At 41.2% G+C, this 21,884-nt stretch overlaps 1 protein-coding gene across 1 annotated transcript in view; it reads left to right on the top strand.

Annotated features, from left to right (window-relative positions):
• CTNND2 (catenin delta 2) overlaps positions 1 to 21,884 on the top strand; it is an 861,592-nt gene that overhangs the window by 109,413 nt on the left and 730,295 nt on the right. The window contains exon 2 of the mRNA XM_084850586.1: positions 16,789 to 16,922. Coding sequence (XP_084706712.1) covers positions 16,789 to 16,922 — 134 coding nt within the window. The remainder of the gene's footprint in view (positions 1 to 16,788; positions 16,923 to 21,884) is intronic.

Raw genomic sequence — 21,884 nt, forward strand, 5'->3', positions numbered from 1 at the left:
TGGAGAATTTCCAGAGGCCATTTGTGCACAGCTCTAGATAAATGTTTGTGCAAGGGAGGGGGCCAAGGGCTTATTATCAGAGAATTTAAGAGAAGTTGATGCTCTGAGTAGCAGCTTGATGAATATTGTAGCAGACTTTAAAAATTGCCCTGTATATTCCTCATTTTGCCTCCTGCCTTCCCAGTCTCGAACACACATAAAACAAGAGTAATTCAGAGATAGCATTACTTTCTTAAGACTAACTTAGCAAGGTGCAACCAGTGCAAAAAAAAGAAGTTTATGGACACAATGTGGTGGTGTCAGATATTAGAGAGGAAATTGTCAGGGTGCAGGAGATTAAGTGCTCAAGGGAGGAAGGAGTGTTATAAGAATGGGTAGATGTCACAGCAGTACAAGGTGGAGTAGTGGAGTCCCCCGTAACAGAATGAGTGTAGTTAAAGGGGAAAGTGTTGCTCCCCCACTGCCCACTGCATGTATTGGCTCTCTGCACTGCCCCTCCAACTAGTATTATGTGGAAGATTCTGCCTGCAATTGCAATCACACACTTTGCCACCCCCACAAGACTGAGCCATGAATTGCAGGCAGTCCACTTGGGTATCAGCTTCACAGCTGAAAGCTATTTCAAAGTGCACTGTCATGGCCCAAAAATGCCATCGTCCATCTAAAAAGTGAACACAGAGCTAAACCTATTTGAAGGCATCAAATTCTGACCTGGTGCTTAAAAAAAGAGAAGAAATAAAAAGCAAAACTACTGCATAGAGGTAATATTTCTTTTCAGAAACAGAGAGAAAATGGCAGGTGTTTAAGGGCTGGATTTAGCTCCAGGACAGAGAGGACAGTTGGATCAGGTTACCAATGTCTTCCCATATCACCACAACCTAATCTGCCTACCCACCCTCCTCTCCTGCCTCAGGTTTGCAAAATTTCTATTATGAGGCATAATAGTGAGGCATAATTATGAAGCATAATATGTCTCAATACAGATGAGTGATGACATGGAAAGTAAAGCTGTCCTATGGCCAATACTTCAATGCATATTGGACAGCTGTGAGACCTTGGAGGATGATATTACACTCTGGTTGCGGTCCTAAACTGTGGCCATGGAGTTTATGGAGTGGTGCTGCCTTGTCAGTGCTGGAGCTGCTGAAACCGTCCTTCAAAAGGCATTCTGTTGATGGTGTGCAGTGGCTGCTGAGAAAGCACAGGTGATTATGGCCACCACAAGAATGGGAGACAAGTGGATTGCTAAACTTGCCATGATAATGCTTAGATGGATTTTCTCTATAAAAGAGTCATTTTGGCTGTCAGTGCTCAAAAGTGGATGAATGGGACAATCCTTGTTCAGAGCAAGGATGTTGTAGTCAATCTTTAATCTAATTGCCAAAGAGATAATACCATGATGTGCCACTCACATTGACCCTGTACTAACTAGGCTTCAGTGTGGGCTGTCTTCCACTCAGCATCACCTTTAGTGTCAGGAAATCCACAGCTTGCAAAATCTTCTGTGAGATCATCCATATACCGAATGACTGTACCTTGGCAGCATCATTAAAGTTGGGAATGAAAAAAGGATGATCAAAGGTTTTTGAGAGCTTTGTTTCCCAGTAGTGGGGCAGGGGGCTTGGACTCATAGAATCATAGAATAGTAGGGTTGGAAAGGGACTATAAAACCATCGAGTCCAACCCCCTGCTCAATGCAGGAATCTAAGTCAAAGCATCCCTGACAGATGGCTGTCCAGCCTCATCTTGAATGCCTCCAGTGTGGGACTCTTATTGCTTCTGAATTTTAGCCCCAGAGAACTGTGGACTGGAATACTACAAACAAAAATGTTTCTGCAGCATGGTTCTTCAGGCTGTGGTTCATGGACATCTGTGCAGTGTGCCTGGGAGAAGCCATGACACCCAACTCAACTGCTCTTTATCACCTCACACCAAGGAAGTGTGACTTTGGTGCAAAGACAGAGAGCAGAGAAGGTTGGTTTGAAGTGTTGTTGAGAGATGGGCACGTAACAGCAAGACATTTCTGAGTACTGTTTGGGTAATAATTGGGTAAAACCTCCCCTACCATGCTTTGCTGGAGGCTTTTAAGTATTGAAAGGGGAACTGTGGCATGCATTTCCCTAGGGGCTGGTGCCAGAGGGTTGACTGTCACAAGTTTTCAAATGCCCCTTGTTATCTGCCAAGTCACTAGTGTGAGCTGTTAATAGCTTTTATGAATATCACATGGGGGTACAGCTGGCAGTCTTGCAAAGAAAACACATTTTTGCCCCATTTGTGGTAGTAGGAAGGAGTTAATGAACTCAGGAATCTGTTAAGTGTGTCTGGGAAAAGGGAGGGCAGCTTGCTTGGCTTGTGGTATGGTGACTGTCACTGTCCCCAAAATTCACCAAGGAGATTTCCTCACCCTTTTTGTGCAGCAAGACAATGATAAGTAAACAGGTGGCGTGGTGTGAAACTGTGCCAGTCCTAGAGCACCACAAAAGTATTTGGGAAGCCAGGTGGGAACTGAAATTTGTGAAAAAAGCAGCTTCGTCTTTGTCTGGCTTGTTCAACAAACCACAGTTAGCACAAATCCTGGCTATAACTTAAATCGTGGCTTAGTGTTACGTTTGAATGTAGCCACTTTCTAGAAGAAGTGACCCAAGTAAGGTCAGACAAGTAGCCTAAATCATGGGATTGCTTTACACACAAATTCATAAGGAGAAGACTTGGTAAGGAGAAAGACAAGGAAGGACCTTGCAGAAGCTTAAACTGAGCCATAGCTCAACCACGGAATCCATTTTGAATTAAATATATTATTTAAACAAGACATTGTGTGTCTCTGAGAGGGTGCTTCCTTCAGCATTGGGTGGTGTGATTATCATTTAGGGCCAAACTTTCAGTTTGGAGTGTAGTAAAACACTTTGCATTTGAAGATGCTTAATATTGTGCAATTATGAAGTTAGCGTCTATTTGTGGTACCTCTGTGAACATGTCCAGATGTGAAATAATTTATCTTGTATGTTCCAATAGCAGGATATCTAGCCTGATGTGCAGTTGTGTAAACACAAAGCTCTTCACATAGTGGTAGAAGGCTCCAGTATTAGAGTTTGTTTTATTTATTTATTTATTTATTTATTTATTTCTATACCGCCTAATAGCCGAAGCTCTCTGGGTGGTTCACAAAAATTAAGACCAAAAGCACACAGTAAAACAATATTTACATTTCATTATACTGCTGTTTTCCTTATTTTACAGCATCAAGTCATTAAAGTAGTAGAGAAGTATTGATCTCCCCACACACACACCCCTACTACTTTGGTTCGCCTTTGCTTTTGAGGATCATAGTTGTTAATTTGAAAGCCTTCAAGCTTACATTATATCAGATTTGGGATAAAGTAAAGCAAATATTGTCCTCAATTGCCATATAATTGTGGGGATTTGAGTACCTTTTAAAAGTAAGCCATTTCTTAATCATATTTCTGCTGGAAGTATCCTTACAATAAGCTTGCGTCGACTTCTCAGAATGTGTTTATATTTAATGAGGAAACAAAGCTAAAAATACTACTTCCCACTGTGAAGTGATAAATGTTAAAGGCTTGGATTGAACAAAAACTACTCATTGTATTTCATGACCTTTGCCAGTGTCAAAAGGTGCAAAATGTTTGCCAGTTTATTTACATTGCCCTCACTTGTTCTTGTTCCTAATTGGTTTTGTTTCCTCACAGTGACACTGTCACATAGCCAGTTTGGATTTTTAACATTGTATTGTAATATTATCCTGTTTACTGTGTGATGCTAATTGGTTGGGACCAGTCATCTAATTGATCCAGAAAGTCATGTATGTCAGTTGGCTTTATTGCTGATATTGCTATGCAGCAATAGGAATATAGGAAGCTGCCCTATATCAAGTCAGACTAGTGGTGCCTCTAGCTTAGTACTGTGCACACTGATTGGTAATAGCTCTCCAAGGCCCCAGATGTGGGTCTTTTCCAGCTCTAACTAGAAATGCTGGAGATTGAACCTGGCACCTTCTGCAGGCAGAGCATGTGCTTTGCCACTGAGGTACAGCCCTTCCCCAAATGAAATTGGGTACATAGCTTTGTTTCATGATTGGATGGGATCACCTACGTGGCTAATCCAGGAAGAAGAAAGAAATAGCAGCTAAAAGAGGAGGGCAGTGTGAGACAATGAAGCAGCAACTGATAGGGGAAACAAGAGCAGCAAGCAGGATTTAAAAATATGGATTTTCTTCTTATTAAAGGGATTTTCAGGAAATGTTTTTATCCACCCTCCTGAAAGCACTCTTTCCAACTTAAAAATCAAACAGGAGATCCATTCCTACTGCTAGCTACAGCGAAGAGCATTCATGGTCACTATGAAAGCTTCAAACCCTTGCTCATATGCATTAGCAACGGAACCTGTAATTTCCATTAAACTTCAACCACATTTAAAACTGGCCATAAACATTTGGAAATATCAAATAAAAACTTCTATATCGCCCAAGAAATCTGAATGGTTGTTACTCTACTAAATAATGTGGATGTTGGCATCAAGACATTTAATTCCCAAAAAATTGTTACTATATTTGCTACCAGTTTCTTCTAGAGCAATTACTGGAAATACAATATTTTGCAGGAAAACACAGCTTTGAATATGGTGAGAGTTTTGTAAAATCCATTCTGTCCGGATTTTGCAGATTGTCAGGTGCTCCAGGATGAGTGTTCCATCCACTCATTGATGGAATCAGATTTTTTTCCAGTTTCTCAACATTGCACAAATTCGTATTTGCTCAAATCCCCACAAATGGGCAAGCCCCCCCCCATACTCATTTTCATCCTTTAGCCTAGGGATGGACAGGCTCACCTCTGTCCACACTCACCAGGCACTCACCCCCACTCGCCATGTGAACCGTTGGACAGCCCAGCTAGTGCCCAGCGAGCACCACAGGGCTGCCCATCCCCTTAGAGAGCCACAATTTTGCATAAAAATGGTGGTTTGGGGTTTTCCAGAAATGTAATGTTGAATAAATGGTGGCTGTAAATGGACCATTTAAGCAACATTACAGGTGCTCGTGGACCTGGACCTGGCTTGGCAAATGGGGTCCAGGAAGCGAAGCAGTGGGGAGTCCACTGGAACCCTGCCCCCAGACTCCTGCAACATTCCTACTTTAGCCCATGGGGAAATGCGCATTTTTGGTAGGGATGTCAGAGAATTCCGCAACGGATCTTGGTGAGGCCGAATGCCAGTACATTCGGCCCCCCGAAACCCATCGCGGAACGAAGCCCCCGCCCCCCCAACCCACGAAAGGCACGCAGGACAAAGTGCCCACCACCCCAACCCCATGAAAGGCACGCGAAACGGAGCACTTACCTGCTCCCGTCCGCGCTGCTGTGCGAATTGCGGCTGTCCTGCAGCCGCCATTCACTTGCTCCTCTTCAGCCACGATAGGCTACGTAAATACATAGCCTATCACGGCTAATGCAGGGACACCATTTGCGTCCCTGTGGAGGCCGTGATAGGCTACATAAGTATTTACATAGCCTATCACGGCGGGGGGGGGGGGAACCCGAGCATACGCAAATGGCGGTAGCTGCTGCCATTTGCGTACGCTGGGTCTTTTTCCCCCCTGCCATGATAAGCTACGTAAGTATTTACATAGCCTATCATGGCAGGGGGGAAAAAAACCCAGCGTACGCAAATGGCGGCAGCTACCGCCATTGGCGTACGTTCGGGTTTTCCCCCTGCCGTGATAGGCTACGTAAATTTTTACGTAACCTATCACGGTGAAAGAAAGGGACGCAAATGACAGCGGCTACGACAGCCGCCATTTGCGTCCCTGCAGGGTTGCCCAGCGGCCGGATGTCCGGCTGCAGGCAGCCGGAGCTGGCCAGCAGCTCCGCGGCTTGGCTGCGGAGCGGAGCCAGCCGGCCAGGATTCCGGGGGGAGGCGTGGAGCGCCCCCCCAGTGGAACCCAGCAGAGCCAGGTAAGCAGGGTTTCGTACACCCCTAATTTTCGGTCAGTGTTTTTTTTAAAAAAAATTACGTATTTTTCTATGACTAAATTTGTGAAAAATTCTGGAAAGTAAAAACATCAGTCTGCAAATCCATGGAATCAGTGCAACTTGGGAAAAGCTGGCCCACTGCAGAATCTATGGCTGGATTAATAGAAATCCAAACTCATATGATTCCATTGCAGATTTCTCTGACATCCCTAACTGGACCTGTCCATGATTCATGGCTAAGGCGCTACAAATTAAAGAGTTGTATGTTTAAAGATTTTTAAAGATTCCAGATGCATTTCAGAATTTTGATCTCCAAACTAGTTCAGCAGTAGTGATATAAAGGGCTGCTATGCAATAAGAATTTATTAATGCTACACTTTCATAATATTCCTTTTGAATAATTCTTCACCATGTAAGGGAAATATCAAGGGATTTATACTATTTTGTTTATTGTATTACGATTGTTTAAAGTTTCATGTTTGATTTTCCTGATGTTATTAATTCAGTGTAGTTGCCTTTTTGATAATTAGATCTTTACATATATTAATAGTGGCAGATTCTTAAAATGCAATGTTCATTATATTGTTAGCAAACAAAATTTGTGCATCTCGCAATTAACTTGAAGCTTATCAGGAATCCACAAATACCATGGTGAGCATGAATTTAATTCTGGCTGTCTATATTTGGGCACAGTGTCCAGCTGGGAGGAACCATGGTTGGTGCTTCTTCCTGTGTTATTTTGTTTTATTGGTGCCACCACAACCTCCTATACTAAGGCTTCCAGACCAGCCTCTGTTGCTGCAATGGACAAGACGGCGATGTGAAAAAAACTGGCAAACATTTTGCACTTTTTGACACCGACAACAACGTTTGTGAAATACAATGAGTATTTCTCGTTCAATCCAGGCCTTTAACATTTGTCACTTCACAGTGGCAAGTATTTCTTCTATAGCACTCTGAGTGTTGTTGTGGTAGCACCATTTATAAATTCAATGGTTGCACTGAGTGGCATTGTGGTAGCACCATTTATAAATTTCTCTCTGCAAAACAGTCCAGTGTTCTTCCTTCCTTCCTTCCTTCCTTCCTTCCTTCCTTCCTTCCTTCCTTCCTGATTCTTTGCATGCTGTCTATAGTCACCTTGATTGTCATAGCCCAAACCTAGTATCCTCACTCTAGAAGAGTTTTTCTTTCTCTCCCAACCATTACTTGTCTCCCTGACATGCCATGTTGTAGTAACTGATAAAGATCTTTCTCCATAGGCCCTCAATGGAGCACAACAGAAGATTTGACAGGGGACGAAATTGAGTCTTGTTAAGTAAGCCCAGCTCCTGCAACTTCAAGTGCTGGTTGGGGTGGGGTGAGTGGGTCTTGAATTCATCATCATCACCACCATCATGGAGCTGCTGAGAAGAAGGAACTGGCAGAAAAACTTGGAATGAACTAGTTTTGTGGATGGAAGGATTGTGTTCACTGGCTTTAGCATAGGGATTGGTTCACAAAATGGATAGCCTTTTTATGGCAAATGGAGGGCTGCTACTGGAAGAGCTGTTGAGATGGAGTGGGAAAGGCATGGGAGTGATTTGGGGGGAAGGGAGATGGTTATTCTAAGTACAGTATGCTGGTCCTGGGGTGAGGGCATTGTTTAATCTTTAAAAAGAGAAGTAAAGGGGAGTTGTGCCTAAATGGAAGTTATGCCACGTGTTCCAAAATCTCTGCTTTTTCTTTGTGGAGATGCACCAAACTGCAGTTGCTCACTGTCACTGGTATGAGAATGATGCTCTGCACATGCTCAAACTACTTTTAGCACTGGATATTATTGCTCAACATTCTGCTAGCCTCCACCTAGAAAACACAACAGAATGTTTAATTTGGAGACAACTTGAGACTTCTTAGCCAAACCAGCTTAATGCGATTTTCTCCCAGTGCTGAATTAAAATGTAAACAACCTGAGTTTGCAAAGAACTGAACTAATGAGAGCAACAGACTGGCAGAATGCCTAGCCACAATATGTGAACTCCTGACAATAATTCTTTGCGGCTCACACAAATGATGGAAAACAATCCAGCTGTGATACACCCGTAAACTTTCTTGGAAGTAGTATATTGAAATTAGTGGGGCTTGCACTTAGTATTTCATTGTCTCCTTAAGGGGGTTGTGGTGGACATGCTTAATTTTCTCCATATAGGGTTAACTTTGGTTCTGTAACACTGAGTGATTTATATTTACAGTAATAAGTAATGGCACTGCCCCACAAAATATTCACAATGACAATCTGATACTGCTTCAGGAAGATCTGTCTATCTATCTATCTATCTATCTATCCATCTATCTCAGTAGCAGCTCCATTTTGATGTAGAGAACTAAAGTGATAGCATTACTTTTCCTCATTATAAAGTCCTTTGAGTTCTCACTCTCACTTTCCCAGTATCTCAGTAATGCAGTCAGTAATGCTCTTGCGAAATAGGCTTGAATGTCTACAGCATAAGAAATCTCCATGCCCTTTACTTACTTGAGTATGATATGCTACATAGGAAACTGCCTTACATGGAGTTAGACCCTTGGTCCATGGAATTCAGTATTATCAATACAATAGCCATGCAGACTGGGGGATTATGGAAATTGCAGTCCAACACATCTATAGGGCACCAGGTTGGGGAAAGCTGGTCTACACTGATTGGCAGAAGCTCTCCAGAATTTCAGACAGAAGTCTTTCACAGCCCAACCTGGAGATGACAGGAATTGAACTTGGGATATTCTGTGTACAAAGCATGTGCCCTGTTCTACCACTGAGCAACGGCTTTTCCCTTAAATATAAATAGATCAGAAGGTCTGTTTATGGAGAATCCAGTATCATAAAATCCTTGGATCTTTAAAACATTAGCACATAATGTGACTGTCTGGCATGTCACTGTACATCAACCACTTTCATATATACTGAGCAGAAATAAATGCAAACACATTATTGTCTGGTAGAATAACACATGGTAAAATATGAAATTTTGAGGAAATTCTGTCTCTGTGAATTTCTGTATGAAATTACCTGATCTGTACCACTCAGGCTGATGTGCAGACTAGCTATCCACAGGATTTTGCACAGGATTATGAATTTATTCATAATGAAATTATGAATAAATTACCTGTACTGGCAATACACAGTTTCAGCCAACTTCATGGTTAAAAGAGATAATGAAGGTGTAGGGATGGGCGAACGAGCAATTTTTGAGTTCATTGAGATTCTCCTTTTCCTGCCCTGATGCTTGCTTTGCCTCATTCTCGCTTGCAAATGCAAGCGTTTTTTTTCAAGTAGTAAAAGTGTGCATTTTCCAACAGGAAAAACATGCATTTCTCCAAGCTTGCACCCAATTCATATTTCCCCCCATAAAGGAAAGCATAAAAATGCATCCTTTGGGGAAATTGTGCATTTTAAAGTGTGCATTTCCTCAAAGGATGCATCTTGCAAATGTGATTGCAAGCTTGAGTATGCATAGAAATTTTGTGAAAATCACAATCGCATTTGCACTCACATTTTTGAACATGAACAAAATTCTCATAAATCCCTACCAAGATGTGACCATTTATTCAACACAAGTTACAAGTTTATTTCCTCAGGTGTTCATTGACAGTCTTCTCTTCCACTCTTCTCTGTCCTGATCATCTTGATGCTGTTTTTGGCAAGCTCACCTCTTATTTTCTCCTATTGGAACCACAGGTTAAAACATTGTGACAATGAAATGTTATCAATAATGGGCATTAAGAATACCTGGAAACATGTGCAGATATATTTCATGTGTCACAATGCAGAAGAGTATAGTCTAATTAACCAGACTCCCCATAAAACCACTCGTACCACCTATGGATCATTTTACATTAGTCATCTTCAATCACTTCAGGGTATCTTTAATTTGTGCATTATGCCTGTTGACACTGCTGCTGCAATGAAATGTGTTATACAAAGTTTGGACATTCTACTTCTCTCCGTTTGTTTACTGTACCAAGGTCCATTACTGTCTATTCATTCCATCTTCTTCCATACTCCTAAAAACTAACTAATTACACAACTTGTATCAGAAACCGGGGTGGGTGGGGGGAATTACATTTTAACCATGCCTGATTTTGACCTTCGATTTTTTCCCCATGATTTTGATTACATTCAGTTTATATCTCTCTTATTTTATTTATCCATCATCCTATGACTGCACAGCTACAATGCACTTTATGTGGAATTGTTCAGTTTGGCTAAAGTTTGATTTAAAAATACTGAACAGCAATGTTATAACATCAAATAATCCTTAGTTTTAATGACTTCTGAAGTCTTCAGACAGCTTCAGTAATGAACACTGAACAAAGAACAAAATGAACCCTTGCTATGCATATAAAAATATATTTTTCTTTGTTGACTAGACCTTTCTTTTTAATAACTACACTGGCATATATTTTTTGTCTGAAAAGAGAATAGGCACCATATATTCACAGTTAAATTTTAAAAGGTTCCAGTGGTGTTATTACGTGGATAAAAATTATATACGGTTGACGTATGTATTCATCTACTTGGTATAGTAGTCTAGTAACATATCTATGTAGTTTTAAAATATCAAATATAACATTTTCACAGATTTTGAGATCTGACCTAATTTCAAATATATGAAAAAATAAGTAAATGGTACTGTGACTGGAACAACCTGTTTCTTGTGCTATATATGGACTTTACCTTAGATTTTGAGAGTTTCCATGTGCCAGAGTCTGTCTTTGTCTGTGTTAAAATGTTTTCAGAATTACCAACCTGAATGTCTGTGAGTCACCACAGCTGCTGCTGCTGCTGCTGATGTATTGACTAAAGATGTGGAAACACAGGGTATTGATACTTTATAACCAAGAATAGTGCCTGTTTTTTTTTTCCTTTTTGTTTATTTGTTTGCTGAATGCAGGTTAAAAGTGCTTCAGATAGATAGATAGATAGATAGATAGATAGATAGATATGCAAATGTGATAACTTGCTGTTTACCTGAAATATTCACATGATCAGGTGAAGGCGTAACCTAAAATTGCCTTAATTGGCCTCTGAAAATGTCCCATTGAGAATTCTATCCTTGAATAAAGAGAGTCAGGAGTTGCTGCATTTATTAGACATTCACAACATTGCTGTTGTATGTGCTTATTGTAATAATAAACACACCAATTTGTCTCTTGGTCATATGTAGCTTCCAGTGCAGATCATATTTCTTTCCTATAGAAAGCATATGTATATTGGATATTTAGTGTGAAAGCTGACAGGGATATTGTGAGGCACATCAGTGAGTGCATAGAGCATACAGACACCTCCCCTGCTGATTCCCTGAATATGCACTGGCTGCAACTTACCGCACTGACAGGCCATTTGCTAGAACACAGTAAGAAATGTGTAAATGCCAGAAAACACATGAACCTGTTCATTTTCTATGATAATAGAACCATTTATTTTTATTTAGCTACATTTCAACCTCATCTTTCCACCAAAGCCTTTTCCAAGGCTGCTTACATTTCGATACAACAGCAATAAAGCATCAAGAAACAAAAGGAAGAGCAAGTTGCCTGTTAAAGGTATTTGATTGTCAAGATTCCATCACAGAAAAGGTCCTATAACTGGTAACCATCTGCCTAACCTCCAAGGGCAAGGAGCCTGAAGTAGGTCTTCAAATAATGATCTCATCAGGTGGACCGATTCATCTGGAAGGAGGCTGCCCTTCAGATACCCTGGTACCTGGCTGTTTAGAGATTAACACCCACACTTGGGATTGAGTCTGGAAGCAAAATGGGAGCCAGTAAAGGCCTTTAAGTACTCATGAAATATGCACATTATACAGGTCCGGATTAGCAGCTTGGGTACCATATTCTGAACCAGTTTCTGAAAAAAATATTTCAAATCAGACCCGCACATTGCTGTAGTCTAACGTGGGTGTTACCAATGCATGGATCCGTGTGGCAAGATCATCTTTTTCCATCAGGGGGTGCAACTAGCATGTCAACCAGAGTTGATGAAAGGGCAACTATAAGCAGGTCTGGATCTAATAGTACCTCAAAATGTGAAGCTGGTCTTTAATGGGGTGGAGGGTGTAACCCCATAGAGAATGCCATTTTGATGGGCTATTGAGCCTTGTTCCAAAAGGACCCCCCATCCTGTCTGGATTGAGTTTGTTTATTAGCCTCCAGGTAGCCCATTATTAACTCCAGACTTCTGTTCAGGATATCCTATGCCACACCTAGACTAGATGAAAGAAAAAAGTAGCTGGTATCACCAGAATATTAAGGACACCTCACTCCAAATCTCTGACCTCCCTGAATAGTTTCATGGGGCTGACATTTGCAGGTAGTGAAATGGGAGTATTCCTACACACAGGAGGAAGCCCTGTTGACTTATGTTGGAAGTATTTTAAGTTCTGGGTTGGGAGGTTTGTTTTTTCTTAGACACTTAACATCTACCACTGCTGCTTCTCCCTCTTAAATTAAAGAAGCAAAACTTTCTAGTTGTAAAAGTTCTTAATATCATGTAAGCATTGTAAAGATTAGCTAAATATCCTTTTCATGCCTATTATACAAATCAGAAATCAAATACAGTATTCATTAGCAAATTTCATTTGGTATATTCATTAGTATGTTTGGGTAAGAAAGCTTGGGAGATGATATTGGAATCATTTTTAATCCTTGTGGGAATGTTAACATTATCAATCTGGTACTTTAATTTTTTGGGCATGAAACAAAAAAGATGGTTCTAAAGGGCTGCAAAAAGCCCCATGATCAAGTACTAAATTTCATTCTTTCTTTACCATAAAATAAAATAGAATAAAAAGAAGTGATGGGGAAAGGAATGTAGGGAATGCATATGCACACAAGGGCTTGGATCCTGAGAACATGAGCAGAAATAAGCTTGGGGAAAGGGACTTTGCTATCCCTTCCCCCACCCACACCCACACACCCCAAAGGTTCTTCAGAGGGTCAAGGGATCCTCCTGAATGGGATGGGGGCATGGAGGACTGTGCTGGGGAGGGGAAATTGCCCAAAATCAGATGGCAGCACCTTGCATGAGCAGAACTCTGCTTGACATTGGTAAATTCCCACCTCCCCTAGCAGCAGGGCCCTCCCCATCCCATGCCATTCAGTAAGGTCCCGGTGCACTCCAGAGGGGCTTTTGGGGGGCACAGAGGACTGCAGAGAGGAGGAGGGGATGACGAAGTTCCCTTCTGTAAGCTTCCAAACCAAGATGATTTCTGGTGTCATCACGCAATGCAGAAATCCCACAACTGTACTGGGACTTTCTGCTTCTGTTTTCTTTGCAGGATCATGACGTGCTCCATTCCCCTCCCCTTCCTCTTCCTTCCACCCCCTCCCTTTTCTCCCTTTATCCAGGATTTCTATATGTTTCATTTATGCAACCACAAGATGGCACTGTGGACTAGCCCTTCTTATCGGGGGGGGGGTTCATGGAAAAATCGGAAATGGATCTGTTTATTACTAGTTTATTTCCATTTCAAATTAACCCGTGAAATTGCTTGGAAAGGGCAAGAGAGGCGCTGGAGGTTGACAATGTCATGTACAGGACCCACAAACTTTTGTGAATGACCAATCTCAATCATAGGATAAAAGCCCCATGTGATGACACCCTTACTACCTGATAGCTATCTTTGACTGTATTTTATTGCACAATTTCCACATTCTACAGTTTTAATAGCTTTTAAATACTTGGTTTGTCAAGGTCAGTCCAGTTCAGTTGCTTCGGCTGCAATGCTATACACACTTACCTGGGAGTAAGGCCCACTGAACTCAGTGGGACTTACTTCTGAGTAGACATGCATAGGATTTGACTGCAAATTACGGTGACTTGCTAGCTATGTATTATTTGTTACACAGAAATAAGGAAGACTTGCTGTGCAACCTCTGCATGAAGAGTGATCTCGATTATTGAAGCAGTATTAATCATACAGAAGCAGAAATATTTTATTCTCTGTAATTCTAGCTGGCTTTTTTCAACAGCCCAAACCAGCTTCACTTCTCTTAGCTAGCGGTAAGAATATAATGCTTATTGCAGTGGATGAAGAGGGCAGTGGATCTTTAATTTTCTGAGTATGTAAGGGGATGATATTTTATATGAGCTTGGCAGGTTATTGAGTAAAAACCAATTGTTGGTAGCTCCAGGCAAAACAGAAAGGAACCCTGAAACCCCTCAACATAAATTTAAATAGATGTAGATTTAAATGCAGCTGTGTATACTAGGGTAATGACTACTGTTTCCCCAAGTCTCTCTCTCTCTGTGTGTGTGTGTGTATGTATGTATGCTGTACATAATTATTTTTGTATGTGTGAGAGAGGAGACTGTGTCTTCCAATCTCATATTTACCTCTGAATTATTATTTACAAACCTTTAGGAAAGAGTATGAGCTGTGAATGGAGGCAGTGCCTTGTGCTAACATAAACACATAGCCCTACTTTAGCTATCTACATGTATGACTTAATATCTCAGGTTGCTATACCCTCAAATACTGCTTTGGAATCTTTTTTAGATGGAGAATGGTTTATAAGCGCCTTAAATAACTAAGTAAAATTAAAGCGATGAGAGCTAACTGAGGCAGAAAAGAGAGAAGCAAAGTACACCTTAATAGTGGAGGGACAACATGGAAGAGGGCATGAAGGCAAGCAGAGCATGGGGACAAATAATTATTTGGAAGACTGGTATAAACTGGAAATTATTATGATGGTTTCAAAGAAAAGATAATGTTTTGAAGTTCAGGGGGAGCAATCCTACGGCCACTAGTCAGTGGCTAGACAGCCATAGGATATGTGGTTTTCCAGGAAGCGACCTCAGAACCCGGCCCGCACTCCCCCCTTCTGTGCTGCTTCGCAGGCAGCGCAAAATGGCTCCATGCTCGGAAGAAGAGCATGGAGAGGCCAAAACGGGGCATTCTCGGGGGCGTTCCAGGGCAGGGAAGGCGGAAATGCTGGTACAACACATCCTATGTGTCATCCGGCAGCCTCCTCCCCCACCAGCCACAAATGCACGGCAGCTGAAGTGCAGAGGGGATGATCCCCTCCATGCTTCTCCTGCCCTGTATTGGATAGGAAGTCACCTCCAAGTTCAGAGGTGGCTGCCTATCCCCATAGGATTTCACCCTACATATTTTAAATATTCATATGCATTACTTTGGGGGGTATTCTCTGTCTCCCCATTTTAACCCTTTATTTGGGTCATTTACAATACTTTGAGCAGTATCCAACTTGCCATTCTATTAGCACAAATGACGTTGTGCTAGTGGAAACTAGGTACTGAACTATGTGCAAGAGAAGACTCCAACTAAAGTTACGTCTGCACAAGCACGGTTGCACAAGCAGTTGTGAATTATGCTTGTGCAACTAGGGATGTCACAGGCATCTGGCTGGGGCTCAAAGCCTGGCAAGAAATTGCTGGTTGGCCCCCTGGACACCAGTCTCTGAATCCCCCCACTTGCGCAGTCCAGGACAGCCACCTGCTTCCTTGCCGAGCTGCCATTTTGTGGGAAAATGGAGGCTTGTCCTAGTTCATAAAGGGGCCATTTATGCCTGTAATCTTGAGTAAATAGCCACTTTATGGCTGCCATTTGTGCAAATTGACATTTATGAACAAGGAAAAGCCACAATTTCCCTGCAAAATGGCAGCTCAGTGAGTAAGCGGGCAGCCACACACCACTTGCTGGGTGCTCATAGACTTCTCAGCAGCTCATGCAGCACAATGAACAAGGGAGGGCAGGTGGTGGGGGTCCAGCAAGCAATGTGCAACCCGGACCGTGGTGAGTTTGCCCATCTCTACGTGCAACCCATTGCACATAACTCTTGTGCAACCCGTTCTGCGACCTGCTTCTGCTGTTGCACATTCTGCTTGTACAACTGGTTGCACAAACATAATGGGCAACCGCTTGTACAACAGCAAGATTCAGCAGAGCTCCACTGGCACTATTTGAGTTTGTGGAATGAAAGCACTGGATACTGCCCTTTGAATTCACAACACAAGCAAACATGTAAATCTAGAATCAAAATAACTGCACAACTAGTTTCACAAACTCAGAGATATTGGACTTCTGCGTTCCTTGAACAGCAGCCACTCGTGTTGTTTGAGGCAGTGTGACTGACATAGCAGATAGAATATCAGACTTGTACCAAGGAGACCGGAGTTCAAATCTCTCCTCAACCATAATCTTGGGGTAGCCTTTATGTCTCAGCCTAACCTACTTCACAAGGTTGTGAAGATTAAATGGGTTAACCTATTTTTATGCTGCCCTGAGTTCTGGGATGAAATACGAATGTAATAAATAAATAAATAAATAAATAAGAAAGGAAAGAAAGAAAGAAAGAAAGAAAGAAAGAAAGAAAGATGTTAGATAACAGAGGTGACTTTTAAAATATATATATATATTTTGTTACGGTATAGTAGACTTCTTGAATTTTTTTTAAAATGCCATGGGGCACAATGAAACCCTTGGGCAAAACTAATGTATTTATTTAGATCACAGCTCATGTCAGCATTGACGCTGCAGATGTTGCAAAAGGAAATCTGGGGCTGGCCATGTCTCATCATCATAAGACATTGTATGAGAACTTAAACAAGTAGTGTGGGGTGGGGGTGGAGTGAGAAATGGAGAATACAGGAAAAGACCCATCAAAGATAAAATTCCTGTCTTGTCATAAAACATAAGCAAATTTGCTCTGCAAGGCTCCTTTCCTTGAAACTAGGTCAGCTATTTCTGTACAGTTTGAATTCTTGACAAAACCAGATATGTTATTATCCATTGTTTCTCAATTATAGGAGCTATGCCTGTTCCAGACCAGCCATCGTCTTCTGACAAGACAAATTCCCTTAGCCCTGTACTGACTACATCCAATGGAGATGGATCTGAAACAGAGACCACATCAGCCATTCTGGCATCAGTCAAGGAACAAGTAAGCAACTGCAATAAATTCCAAATGAACGGTGACATTATTATGTTTTGTGTAGTGCACCAGAGCTGCCCCAGTTACTTCCTTTAGTGCCATTAAGGTGTAAATATATATTTTGAACATATTTATTTATTTTGTATGTTGTTGTATTGTTTTCTGACAGAGACATTGGTTTAAATACTTTATTTTTCTTACTTGTCTTAAAGAGATTAGTCTTGATACATCATTGGCCTGGGATTGCTTTTTTCCTTGTTGTTGTTGTGGTAGTGGTGTTTTGTTAATTTTGTTAATTTGCTTGCCAGTCTTAAGAATTGGAATGGGTCTGTCAGTTGGGACATATGTTTTCCTTACTTTTTCTATAGCTGTGAGTTGGGACCTTTTAAGTGTAAAAAAAAAATCACCGAAATTTGTTTTTCCTTATTTGGACTGATAATATGAATATGAAATTCCCCAGAAGACCTTTGTATATCGAGGAGATAGTGTGACATGCTACAACTGCTTCTTTTATGCCTGAAACACCTGTGAGACCTTAACAACATGGTTTCTTAGGCCTCTTTAAGAGCCTTCTAGCTTCTTGGCCCGACTCCTTGTTCTTCAAACAAGTATGGACTTGGAAGGCAGGGAAGATCTCTTTGGCTGCTGTCCACCTGCTAATTTAGCTTATCTTTTGGGTAAAATGAAAAAAATGCCTAAACATCATGACATCATCACACCAGGTGTGATTGATTATGGAACTTAGAAAGACAGCATGTAGACATGGGAGATTTTGAGTATATAAGTCCTTCCAGAGCATCATGCAGTTGAACTTTGGCACAGACTGGGACTGCGTGGAGGTCCTGTGCATCAGATGACTGGAGTCCCTCTGCTGTTGTTATCTGGGGCTCCTGATAGCAGAAAGGAGGAGTAAGATATTTTGCTTAGTTTTGCTTTATAACATCATATGTTTAACTGCCTGCTATACTCTGCCTGCTATAGTTCTTAATACTCTGCCTGCTATAGTTCATAAAGCTTTTTGACTCTTACTCCCTTATGTAGTCATTGCTCTGAATCCAAGAAAGAACCTCTCTGCCTTTGGCAAAACATATAGTGACTTACCTTGATAAGCAACCACTCACTTTTGACCCAACCCCCTGAGCCAAATAGGTAACTTAACTAAGGGTGCAATCCTATGCATGATAGAGACAAAAAACAAACAAACCCTACAGCTGCCAGCATTCCCCAGCCAGCATGGCTGGCTGGGGAATGCTGTGAGTGAGTAGTAGGCATTCTGTCTAAAAATGCATAGGATAAGAAAAGTAAAGCTTAAAATCGAAGGAGTTTGCTGTCAGTGGTGAATGCCAAAGAGATTTAGTGCCTCTGTAGATGTCTCCATTTTCTTTTGCCTTATTACATTTCCAAATTTAACTTCAATACTCTTGGATTGCCTGGTCCTTGCTTTAGATTTTTAAGACAGATACTAAAAACAGATATTAAACATACTGCTCCCAATCCAAAGGTCTGGGGGTTTTCCTTATGTGCACACAGGGTAGCTTTCCCCCATTTACTCCGGTGTGGAAGAGCTCCATCTATGCATTTGAGATGCATATGCCGAACTCTGCCTGATATTATAGTAAATGAGGAAACTCTGTAATGTGTATGGTCTCTTATGTGCACAGGTTGTCTGGCTCTGAAGACTGGATTAACATCTTGGCCATTGCTGGTGTGTTTGGGATACTAGTGGGCCGGTGTCAAAGCACATTTAAATACCATTGATTTCACTGGGGAGAGTTAATCAAATGCTTGACTCTTTTCCATTGATATCAGCAAGCCATGATTTCTTTTTACCTAATTTGGACACGATCCAGCCAAAGTTATTTTAAGAACCAGATTTGCTTTGCAAAATAATTAATTTGGAAGTAACTAAACAAGGTGGACATATGTTGAGAACTTGCTTTCTGCACTTATCTTATGTGGTAGCCATGTGGCAAACATTGGGAGGGTTTGTGTCTGTGCGTTGGTGTTGCTAGTCTGCTGTGTTGCTTTTGAAGGTCACTTGACCTTATGCCTCTGTTCCTCTCTATGTTTAAAGTTCTTTGAGAATCCATATGCAAAGTAGTTTATCTGTCACTGCAGATTCTGTTGCTGGCATGTTTCACAGTAGGATGCAAGAGCCTTTCTATAGGAGCCAAGAATTACTAAAAGCCTACATTTTTGTGCCAGGAAACCATTGCTTATGTAAGTCAGGTTCTGGAAAGAATTTATGTCATGCACTCTTCTTTCCATCATCTACTTGGGTGTTCCTTGAAAAGTTTTCATAGCCTCGTTTTCAGATTTGCACAAGTTTGATTTCAATATATGCCTTTCTAAGCCCTTAGTACGTATGAATGTATGTACCCAGTTAGCATATTTACTTACTGATAATGGTGAATTATTAAGAGTAATTAGTCCTGCAAGATGTATTCCAGGGTTTGTTGTCGTTCTTGCCTAAAAGAGGGAAGAACAGAATATAGGTACTTCTTCCCATAGCATAAGATACTTGACTATTGAATGGGGGAATGCAAAATGAATGCAAATGAAATATCCGTGATGCTCACATAATTTAATATGTTGTTTTTTTATCCCATATTGATTACAATAGGCATGTGTTTACTGGAAACACCTTCCTATATTTTCATTACTATAAATATTAGATAAGTGGGCTTGTGCTTAGAGGCACAGGCCCTCATCCAGACATCTTTACCAAGTGCAGGCATTCTGATCTGTGCATGAAAGGCCCTCTGCCCACTACTATTTCCCAGTGGAGGAAGCATGAAGTTCCCCTCCCTCCATTGTAATGAATAGGGAAATCAGTGTATACAAGAGACCAGATTGTATTTGGGCTGGGGAAGCTGCCCAATTTTGGTCCTTCATAAATTAAACATGTATTATTGCATTTATGGTTTCTGTATAACCTGATACAATGAGTAATGTTTAACCTGGTATAATGTTTAATGATAGCATCACCAATGCGATTAATATGAACTTAAACACACTCTGGGAGAGAGCGGAGGACAGGAAGGCCTGGCGTGCTATGGTCCATGGGCTCACGAAGAGTCGGACACGACTTAACGACTGAACAACAACGTTTAATGAGTAATGTTTAATGTGTAGTGAGTTTACTTTACTCATTACTTATTACTTTATTCATTACTTTACTTTACTTGAGTTTACTTTACTTTTCTTTATTTTTACTTTTCTTTTACTTTACTTGAGTTTACTTTACATTATTAGTTATTACTTTACTCATTACTTTAATGAGTAATGAGTTAAATATTCAATGAGTAATGTTTAACCCGGTAATGTTTAACCCAGTGCAATGAGTAATGTTTCTATTTCCTGTACAAAGAAGTAAAAATATTTTCCATGCAAATGGTACTTCTGTAATTTCTCTTTCTCAAGCCATTATTTGTATTTGTAACCACTCAGAGCTATGTTTGTTTTATACATAACTTATTTTATTTTTATTATTGTGAGGACAAAACTTGAGTTCTTTGTTCCGTTATGACAAACGTATATATGAATGTATTTCCTCTAAATTTGTGAAATACTGCCATGAATGGCAGGTGGCTCTGCAGATTGCTGCATTATATTTTCACTAGAGGTCTGTCTGCAGTCAGTGTTTTGACTGGTAAAATGAGAGAGTCCTAGCCAGAGCCTACACCTGGAAACCAGTCCCACTGAGTTCATTGGAGCTCATGTAACTGTGCATGGATCACACATTAGCTTTTTTACCACTGTGCGTGTTGTGCTCTGGCCAGGAGTGAAGAAAAGGAGAAGCTGCTGCTGCTGCTGCATCCTCACTGTGACCCTCAGCGGTTGCAGCTATCTTTGGGAAGAAGCCATTGGCTCTGGCGGTAATCAGCTTGAGAGGAGCTGCTGCCAGGGCAAACAACAAATGGCTTCTTCTTCTTCTTCTTCAAGAATGCCACAACTGCTGAGGAGAACCAGGTGGATTACAGGAGCAAGGAAGCAGTGACAACTTCTCCATGTTTTCCTTCCCAGAAAGTATGCAAGATGTAGCCCCATCGAGAGCATCTGGGTTAAAATAAATGGAGCAAAGAATAAAAGGAACATGCCAGTCAGAGTCTACTACTGACCACCCAATCAAGGAGAAGATGAGGATGAAACTTTTAAAAAGCAAATTGCCAGTGTTTCAAGGAAGCATGATGTAGTAGCAATGGGGGACTTCAGTTTCCTCTATCTGTTGGAGGGGCCATGTTTTGCAGAATTTGTCTCCCAAGACATTCGTGACATGTGTTGCTGATAACTTCCTCCTACAGAAAATGGGGGAAGAAACTAGTGGATCCACTATCCTTGATTTGATCCCAACAAACAGAGATGGCTTAGTGGATAAAGTAGCAGTTATGGGAACTCTGGGGGAAAGTAACGATTTTATACTAGAGTTCTTGGTTCTAAGGGAAGCAAAAGCTGAGTGAAGTCAAACGCGTACCCTGGATTTTAGGAAAGCCAATTTTAATAAACTCAGAACAATGATAAGTAAGGTCCCATGGCAAATGGCTCCAATGAGAAAAGGATTCCAAGATGGGTGGGAGCTTTTAAAAAAGGAAATTCAAAAGGCACAATTACAAACAATTCCAACAAGAAAAGGCGGAAGACAACAGAAGAAGCCAATGTGGCTTCACAAAAAGCTTAGAGATGACCTGAAAACAAAAAGAAAAGGACACATATAGGAAGTGGAAGGAAGGCCAAGCTACAAAGGAAAAGTACAGGCAGGTAGCACAGAATTGCAGGGATGGCGTCAGGAAGGCTAAAGCTGAGAACAAGCTGAGGTTAGCGAGGGATGCTAAAAGCAACAAAACGGTTTTCTTCAGATACGTGCATAGTAAAAGGCATAGGAAAGAAATGGTGGTTCAGCTATTAAATAAGGATGGCAAAATGATAACAGATGACAAAGAAAAGGCAGAGGTGCTCAATTCCTACTTTGGC

Source organism: Heloderma suspectum, chromosome 4 (genome assembly GCF_057233095.1).
Source record: "Heloderma suspectum isolate Gila_16-S chromosome 4, 16-S_ref, whole genome shotgun sequence".
In the NCBI taxonomy this organism is placed as follows: Eukaryota; Metazoa; Chordata; class Lepidosauria; order Squamata; family Helodermatidae; genus Heloderma; species Heloderma suspectum.